The sequence below is a fragment of the Dicentrarchus labrax genome, unplaced genomic scaffold, assembly GCF_905237075.1.
Source record: "Dicentrarchus labrax unplaced genomic scaffold, dlabrax2021, whole genome shotgun sequence".
Lineage (NCBI taxonomy): Eukaryota > Metazoa > Chordata > Actinopteri > Moronidae > Dicentrarchus > Dicentrarchus labrax.
Genome location: NW_026136720.1, coordinates 6,733,896 through 6,742,971, shown reverse-complemented (window position 1 = coordinate 6,742,971; position 9,076 = coordinate 6,733,896). Strand labels below are relative to the sequence as shown.

Below are 9,076 nucleotides of genomic sequence, written 5' to 3'. Positions count from 1 at the left end.
TCATGCAATGAGTTCTTTCTCACAAACTACTTCCAGCATTTATCTCAAGAGAGCAGCACAACATGGAAATAAAGGGACTGGTGTCTGTAGATGGCACACTTTCTTTCTCTATTTAGAAACAAAGACCGACTTCAAATGGTGGAACTGGCAGACAACCTGCAGCTGTCTCATCTCTGACTATATCCTACTGCAGGCAGCTGGTACCGCTGAATGATCCTGGTATTATTCTTTTTAGGTTCAAAGTTAACTCAAAATGAAACACAGAACATGCAGTGTTCTTTTGGGTGAGAAACATATCTGTGACAGACACAGCAGGATTGAAATTTGGCTGAAAGACAAACCTAAAACTAAAACTACAGGGGGATTACAAGATAAAAGACAAGGAATTTGCACTGTTTTCAGCACTAAAACTCAAGCACTTATCCACTTTCCTCAGGTTTGAAGAAATAAAAAAAAACCCACATCAAACAAATGGTTGCAAGAAGATTTCAGCTGCATGGTAGATATGTATTACTTACATATGAATAATTTATTTTAAAAAGTCTTAAAAAATATAAACAGTATTACACTGACAAAAATGTCCAAACACACCCAGCACATAACACTTGCACTTGCATTGCAACAGTTAATCAGTATTTACAGGATTTAAGTATTTATAGTAAAGAAAAAACAAATATATTATTCTCATATTCACGACATTTTCACAGTTGCAGAAGATTGCACCAGTGACATTTTAATCCTTTCCCAAAATGCATTAGCAACACTTGGAAGGCAAGCCCTATCATTTCTGGATTTTCTTCCCCCTCTCTTCCTGCGTCTCACCTTCAGGAACATTTTTGTCTGACTTAAGGTCAGATTTCCTCTTAAATGGTACCTGGACTCTTTAAAGTGTCTGTTTTTCTCGTTTAATCTCTGCTAACACTGAAAATATGAGAACACTGAATCGTGAAAAAAAAAAGCATAATAACTTAATCACATCAACATATAAGTCAAGACGAGTTTTCAATTAGCACATACAGCAGTATAGACTTTATTTTGGATTAATACCCTTTCCAGCGTTACACATCCTCGGAATTTGGCACTTTTAATATCTTTAACAAAACCATAAAAAGTGAAAAGTCAACTGATATTAAATTACTTTAGGCATTATTCAAAAGTAAAATAAATTACATTCATTTCATCAGCATCATGACAGAGAGGAAAGTCAGCAGAAATAAATAACAGTAAGATGTTTTTAAACTTTTAATCAAATCTACTATGTGACTGGCTGAAAGGTCCTGTGTTCCACTAAACTATGGGACAAGTTTCTGAGTTCAGCTGCAGAGTGAACCTGTTTGTATCCCAGCAGAGCCAGAGTGTCATTGCACAGATTCTGCACAGTCCTCACGATGTCAAAGCCGAGACGAAGCCTCCAGCTCTCGGCTGTCGCTCTGGAGTCTCTGGTGGTGGAGTACCTGTAGTTCCACTCAGACGGAGATGACACGTTACTGTTGGTGTTCTTTGCAATCCACATCCGCACCCTGTCCTCCATCTCCAGCCCCACAAACCTGTAGATCTCATTGGCCTTGTCTTTCGGATTGAAAGCCAGGTCCTCATACCGCACCAGCAGGTAGCGCCCCCGCAGCCATGCCGGTCTTTGCAGGCTAGTTTCTGCAGAGGCCGCCATGTCCTTACAGGTGCTGGTGATCTGAGACAAGTCCACGTAGCGAGGCTGCCTTCCTGTCGCGTTCCATATTTTCCAAGCCCGGAACTGATCAGAGAACGCCATAATGCGTGAGGCGAGGATGGCTCTGGGGTCTCTCACCAGGTGGATGATCTTCAGGTCCAGACGCGGATCTTCTGTCAGGGTGCGTAGGTCCCCCACCTCAGGGACTCGCACAGTCTTTATGGCTATGTGTCCCCTTGACAGACATGACATAGAGGCTAGGGTGAGGTTCAAGGCCCCACACTTCTTAGGACACCAGGTTTCATCAGGTGGATCAGAGGCCGCTCCATCCCCTCCTTCCAAGCACACGGGAGGGGAACAGAGGGCGTGGCTGGAGCTTCGGCGAAAGAAGGAGCTTGTGACGTGGTCCTGGGGCTCTGGACGGATGTAATTCTCAATGAAGTGAAGGTCGCAGGTGTACAGGTTGAGGAGGAGGTCCCTGTATGCTCCCAGTAAGGCCCGGCGGTCCAGGGTGCGACGCAGCCGGCTGCTGGAGTTAGTGAAGGCTTGCTGGACGTGGTAGAGAGGTTCAAACACATAGAAGATCCCTGGGTGCTGGTTGAGGAGCTGCCCGGTGAAGGAGGAGCCGCTGCGTGTCGTGGCAAACAGCAGGATGTGCTTCCGAGGCAACTCGACAGGCATCCAACTGTCATCACACAAGGCTCTCCACCTGGAGTCTTCAAGAAAGAAACAACAAAGTCATGTGTTTTTTAACTTATATAATAATGACATCAGCTGCATCAAGGCCTCTTACAATGGGCTAAATTACAGCTTTGAAAAATGACACAATCTGTTTTACCTGTTCATTTAAAAGAGGGGTTATTTCAGAAGAGTTACTGCAGTTCGTAAGAGTGAAAGTGAGTCTGTTTTCGTCATAACTTCAAGCCAGGAGAAAGTAAATGGCTGAATAAAGCCAATAAAGCTTAAATAATTTAGAGGGTAAACACGCATGAGTAAGTTGCTTGTCTGCCGGTGGTTACCAAGGGGGTTTATGAAATGGCGGATCTCTAAATATAGCGCAAATAGCTAACGTGTAATTACTGCTGATGAGGAGTTGATTGCAAAGGGGACGTTACTTTTGTATACAGGAGCTCAGCGCCGGGAAGCTACAGCTGCGCTATGAGAGGGGATTAATGGAGATAAATTGGAGGATAATTGTAAAGCGAATCACAGATATTTCATTTCTCTATCCTCCCCACTTCTTGGGAATTCCCTCATTTAATGATCTGCTTTCCTTTTTCTTTTACTTCAGTCACAGTTTTGATGATGCGTCTTTCTTTGCTGAATATCTTTGCATGAAGCTTTCCTTCAAACTGCTAAAAGTAAGGTAATATTATTAACGTTACTTATATTACCAATCAAGTGTTCCGTGTGTTTGTATGTGTCCTCTGCTGGTCTGTAACAATACATACCTTTTATGTTACTTATGTTATTTTTGCAATAAATATGAGCATATATCTATACACGCCAACAGCGATACACCCTTTATGCTGTCTTGTAGCGAAGTAGAACAATATGTGGGACAGTCTTGACTTGGCTACCTCTGTAATGTCTCGTCTGGCAGCGGTAGGCTCCCTGACAGGGTCCAGACAGCGAGTCCCTCAGGGTGCGGATGGCCGTGTACTGGACCCCCAGAGACGCACACACCAGCAGCAACACCGTCTTCCAGGAGCACTCCATCCTGCCCCCCCCTCTGGCTCTACATCCTTCACGCTGACGCTGCCAGGGAGGCACAGGGACACAATGAGATTTCATTTTGATGCATTTTTCCAGCTTCATACATGTGTCGCTCCCACTCATTTTACACCCGCAGCTCTCCACTGATGGCCAATGAGCAGCTCTTGCTTTAGCAGGGATGATTCTTGCTCAAGGGCACTTCAACAGTAGAGGGTGAAATAGTAACATCACAATTAACATTTCCCATCCAGATTTCCCCTGCCTGTTCAATATGTGAACCTTTGTCCTACAATTTGTGTAAGAGCATTTTTCCAGAGATGTAAAACAGTAATTTGAGTTAATAAAGGAATAGTTCAACATCTTGGTAAATAAGTGTATTTGTTTTCTTCCCAAGAGTTAGATTCAATTCAATTCAATTCAATTCAATTCAATTTTATTTGTATAGCGCCAATTCATAACAGAAGTTATCTCAGGACACTTTTCAAATAGAGCAGGTCTAGACCGAACTCTTTAAAACATTAACCCAACAGTACCACCATGAGCAAGCACTTGGCGACAAGGTCAAGGAAAAACTGCCTGTTAAAAGGCAGAAACCTAGGACAGATCCTCCGGCTCTAGGTGGGCGGTCGTCTGTCGCGACCAGTTGGGGTGAGAGAGAGAGAGAGAGAGACAGAGAGAGAGAGAGAGAGAGAGACAGACAGACAGGTGCACAGCAACAACAGTATTGGCAATGGCAATCTAGCAGGACCATGGCAGGAGGCTCCACCAGGAACGACAAGAACCTGCGAGATGAGTAGATTGGTACCGCTCTTATGTCTCTACATTAAATATGAAGCTATAAAGGCAGCAGCCAGTTCGCTTAGCTGTGCATAAGGGGGAAACAATTGGCCTGGTTTTGACTAAAGGTAGCATTGAAGATGTAAAAATGCCAATTTGGTTGGTGCAGGTTTAAACAAACAAGGTTTAACTTCAGACCAGGCTAGCTGTTTCTCCTTGTTCCCAGTCTTTGTGCTAAGCTAAGCTAACCAGCTGCAGCTTGTAGTTTTCAAATTAGCAAGGAAGTAAAGGAGAGTATTTACCAAAAACTATTCCTTCAAATCACATATGCAGTGTTGCTTAAGAAATACATATTCAAGAAAAGTTAGTTCTCTCTCTCCAAGCAGAGCAAACAGACAGCACCTTTTAGCATTTCTAACATAAGTAGCTTAAACACTTTGAATAAACAGTTTAAAGGTTTGGGATTTGTCTCCTAAAGGATTCACAGATTTGTTCTGCAGAAAAACACGACTCAGGTTAGACCTTCACTGGGAAATGGTAGCGGTAATGTCCCTATCTGCAACTCCACTATTCAGGATAGCAGGTACTCAGTTGCATAATTGCATTTCAATTTTGCTTCCTCTCTTCTGGGTAATTAAGCCCTAAGCCCAGCAGAGAACTACATACCCAGATAAATATAGCTATTCACATACATGAGTGGAGAAGTTTCCTTTGTACACTTCTGAGTTCTTTGCCACTGGGCATGAAAGAGCAAAGGGAGATGCGATTTTCGAAATGGATTTTCGAAAAAAAAGGTGCTGCCATCCATTTGTACCTATGCACCAAATGGATGGTAGGTAATCACATGACATGCCTGGGCGCAAACTGTGTCTCCATCACTCAAAGTGGCCGAGTGGAGGCAATCATCATCAAAGCCACAGGTAAATATACATCATATTACTGACAAAAATAAATATTGCCTTCCAGTTTGCTTCCTCACCCTCTTTCTGTCACTCTGTCTCTCTCCAGTCTGCCTCTTGTTCATTAATGATGTTTATGTGTCCCTGGCAGACTCATGTCCTCAGGAATGCATCACACTGAGCTGAGATCGGCTTTTGATGTTCCATTAATCACAAACAGCGCAAAACCAAAGACATTTACTCTGTGGGTGACGGGAAAAGAAATCGAGCTGACATCATGAGCCATTCTGTTTGAATACAGCTAAAAACAGCAATCGCAGAATGAACTCAACAGGGGGAGAAACTTTGTTTCTTAGACTGGTAGTTGCAGACAGAATGACAGAAATGGAAACACTACGGTTTGTTTCTTGTTTCAGAACAGCTTTAAAGCTGCTTGTTCTGTTTGTGTGTTTGTTGAAGGACAGGAGAGACGGATGAAAAAGCAGAGAAATATAAGCATGAATGACTGCAAATAATGAGAAACTTTTGACCAAGCTTCTTACCATCTCTGACACTTAAGAAAACATGGAAAAAATCTGTGAATTTGACAGTCCTGCTATCTACACCCTATGTACTGCACAGCTGGCTGACCGAGGCACATCATATGATTCCTCTGCGACAGGTTTTGTTTTCCTTTCCAGTCATGATCAGGGCTCAGAGCCCCTCTGCTACACACCCTGCTGCCCTGTGGAGAATGAAGACAGATGCTTCAATGGATTAAAGCAATTTGATTTGCAAGTCCTCCTTTCTCCCTGGCTTATAAGTCCTCCCACACCGGGACTCACACCAGGAATAATAGACACTCTGTCAACAGCTGGAAGGGGACTTCAAGCTTCAGATGGTCTCAGCTTTTGTATCCCTCATACAATAACAGTGCTTACAGGGGATAAAAGCCTCGGGGACAGGATCAACCAAAGATTACACTGTGCGGTGCACGCTCCTCTGGCAGGTTTGAGTTGTAAATTTAGTGAGCACAGGCGTTGCTGCTGCCGAGATAACATAGCTAGCAGCAAAAGTGTTGGAGATAATGACATTTGTGCATGGTGCAGGAAAGGCAATTGCCACTGTGGAAAATAAAGGCAACAAATGAGGTTAGAAGTTAGTGATGAGGATGGGACTGAGGGATTTGGGATGCAAGTGATTGAGGGATGTGACAGTGCCAAAGATTTTTCTATTAAGGCACCACGGTGTGTTCACAGATCCTCTGAGTGAGGCTGTTGATTGGCAAAGCCAGCTAATCAATCCTGGAAAACACAGAGAGCTGAGCAACAGTGCAACACCAGGAGGAGCTTCAAGTCTCTAGTTAGTCTTTATCGCTCTGTTCTCCATCTATCTGTGCATCCTTTCCCTTCTCTGTGTCTCTCTAAAACAACACCACACACACAGACACACACACAGACAGACAGACACACACACACACACACACACACACACACACACACACACACACACAGTACCACAGGCAGAGAGCAGAGCGCTGCAGCGCACAGAGGAGCTGCATCTGACCCCGGGCTACGGAGAGGAGCTCTGTGATATGAGAAAGGATGAATCGTGTCCTACATGATTCCTCTTGCACACAAACATGTGGAGCAAAGGCACTGAGACTGGAGGAAAGAAGGATGACGAAAGAAAAAAAAGGTCAACTCCTCATCTGATTTTGTCCGTGGTGAATATATTTCCCTTATGGGGATGCTGACTGTAAGTAGTTCACACTGAGTGGTTCATTCACAAACAGAGACGAAGATAGGTGAGTGGGGGTTGTTTCAGTGTTAAATTAAATGGAAGTGAAGTGAAAAAATTATGTAAAGTTTAGTGATGATGAAATTAAGGAATTGATGATAAAATAGGTGGATTAAGAAGAAAATAACTGCAATTCATGAGGTCAATCTGCATCTTCATGTAGTACAAGTTTTAGTGATTAAGAGCATAAATGTACATATGAAAAGACTTAAAATAACATAATACATATAATACAGTGTAATAATATAATATAAACTCAGTCTAGAGCCCTCCCCCCTCGGGTTTTCATTTTAAACTCAACTGTTGTATTCTTTTAATAAATGTTAGATTATTAAAATAATCGGATAGCATTACTACATAAACCCATGTGAAGTAAAACACACAAAGTAAGACCACACCACTATAAACTCACTATTGAGCACCTCGGACGCACTTTAAGTCGCTGTGGAGAAATAATTGGCATATTTACTCCTCATTTCCTCAATATGGTGCTACTCTATGTCAGATTAGAGCATCTTGTTTGTTATTTAACAGTTCGGCTGCGGCTCGCTGCGCGTAAAATGCACAGCGGAAAATAAAAGGTTGCCTTACCATCAACGCACTCGATCAGATGGGATTTCTCCAGTCGGTCCAGTCCTCTGCGCTGCATTTGTAAGTGTGTGTGAGTGTGTGTGTGTGCGTGCGTGCGGAGGATGGATGGATCGAGCGCTGCCGCCGGTGTCCAGAGCCGAAGTGGATTCAGAGCTGGAGATGCGCCATGGGTGGAGAGCGGCGAGAGGCTGAGTGAGGAGGCATGTCTAACCCCTCCAGAGACCACACAGGCTACTGGAGCGGAGTCTCTAGATTGGATGCAAGATTGCCTTGCCGTGCATTACGCTTTGATGCCGTAGGGTACGTTTCATTACGTCTTGTGATCTTAACAGGCAGAAACCTCCACAGTGAGATATCACTAAGTGCAGCTAAAATGTGATCCTGTTTCTGTTTGCCATCATGATCTAATTTGTTTGCACGCTCAGAAATCTCCCATATTTCATGGAGGCAGGTTTCATCATCTCCACCCAGGCATCAACAATCACTTCAGCATCCCACCATGAACATCAGAGTGTCATTGCTCCTTCTTTGTCACTGTCATGCTCTCTGCAGGGATGCTCACTATACCTCAAATGGAGCACCACCACACAAACATACCTCTCCCACGAAATTACAGTGGCACAATGACCTCTATTTTTCCTCATTCCAGTATGGACTGTTATCATCGGATGTGGCCCCCCTCATCCTCACTCTGCTGCTGACTCCCCGGTGTGAAGGGATGGGTGCCATATCACTGCCCCCGGGGGGGTTACCGTGGGGTCAGATTTAGCCAGTGACAGCTCCATTACTCCTGTGAATGGGGGTCGATTCTGTTTGCCGTCTTTCAGATTTATCTCCCGCTGAGGCAGAGTCACACTGGCTAAAGTTTGTCTTTACTGTGATTCACAGAGAGATTGGTGATATAATGTTAATAATGTCTCTGCTGCCTCTCACTTCTTGCTTGCATAATTTCTGCTGTTGGAGGAATTGCCTTAAACCTTCTATCAGCGGGAGATTAGTTGCTCCAACTTTTCTGCTCATATCTTGCCTGTGTTTAAACCTTTCAGGCAGTACAACTAAACACACCAAAGCAAAGCAGGCAGAAATGATATCAGAAATGGGAACTGGAGGGGCTGGAAGTCTACCTACACAGATACAGAACAAGCTTTTTTGGTGATACGGGGCTGGGGGACATTACCGGCTCACTGTACAAGCACACATGAAGGACGACAAGCTGCCAAGAACGACTGGTGAGTGATACAAGAGTGTCCTGTCCTCCGCACCTCTCTGCGCTGATCCCTCGCTCTGCCTGCCTACAGCATCGATTCTCCCGGCTCTGAGCAGCCAAACGCCCCCACATCTTCTTGGTGAGATTTGAAACAGGCAATAAGAAAAAGTTGAATTTTCCGTGAGCGAGAGCTGAATCCTCCATAGGCCTCCCTGTTTAGTTATACCCACACTTGCTTCTCTCCACGCACACATGCAAAGCGCACACAATCAGATGTGCATTAGAGATTTGGAGTGCCTTTCATTTTTCTTTTCCAGAGTTATCCGGCTCTTAACAAATGCCTCACCAATCTGCACTCTTTCTTCCAAATATCTCTATGATCCAGCCCATATCTGATCTTTAACATGACAGCAGTCTTTCATCATAAAGTGGATGGAAATG

At 44.0% G+C, this 9,076-nt stretch overlaps 1 protein-coding gene across 2 annotated transcripts; it reads right to left on the bottom strand.

Moving 5' to 3' along the window:
• Positions 1 to 506: 506 nt before the first annotated feature.
• si:ch73-62b13.1 (Carbohydrate sulfotransferase 1-like) lies at positions 507 to 7,705 on the bottom strand. 2 transcript variants are annotated; one of them, XM_051382241.1, is made up of 3 exons: positions 7,429 to 7,704; positions 3,247 to 3,424; positions 507 to 2,382 (listed from the first exon to the last, which is right to left on the bottom strand). In XM_051382241.1, exons 1-3 carry the CDS (start codon positions 7,429 to 7,431, stop codon positions 1,256 to 1,258), a joined length of 1,308 nt encoding a protein of 435 aa, XP_051238201.1. In that variant the 5' UTR covers positions 7,432 to 7,704; the 3' UTR covers positions 507 to 1,255. The 2 variants fall into 2 exon arrangements, with proteins under 2 accessions (XP_051238201.1, XP_051238200.1); XM_051382240.1 differs by having other exon boundaries at positions 3,247 to 7,705.
• Between the last annotated feature and the right edge of the window lie 1,371 nt (positions 7,706 to 9,076).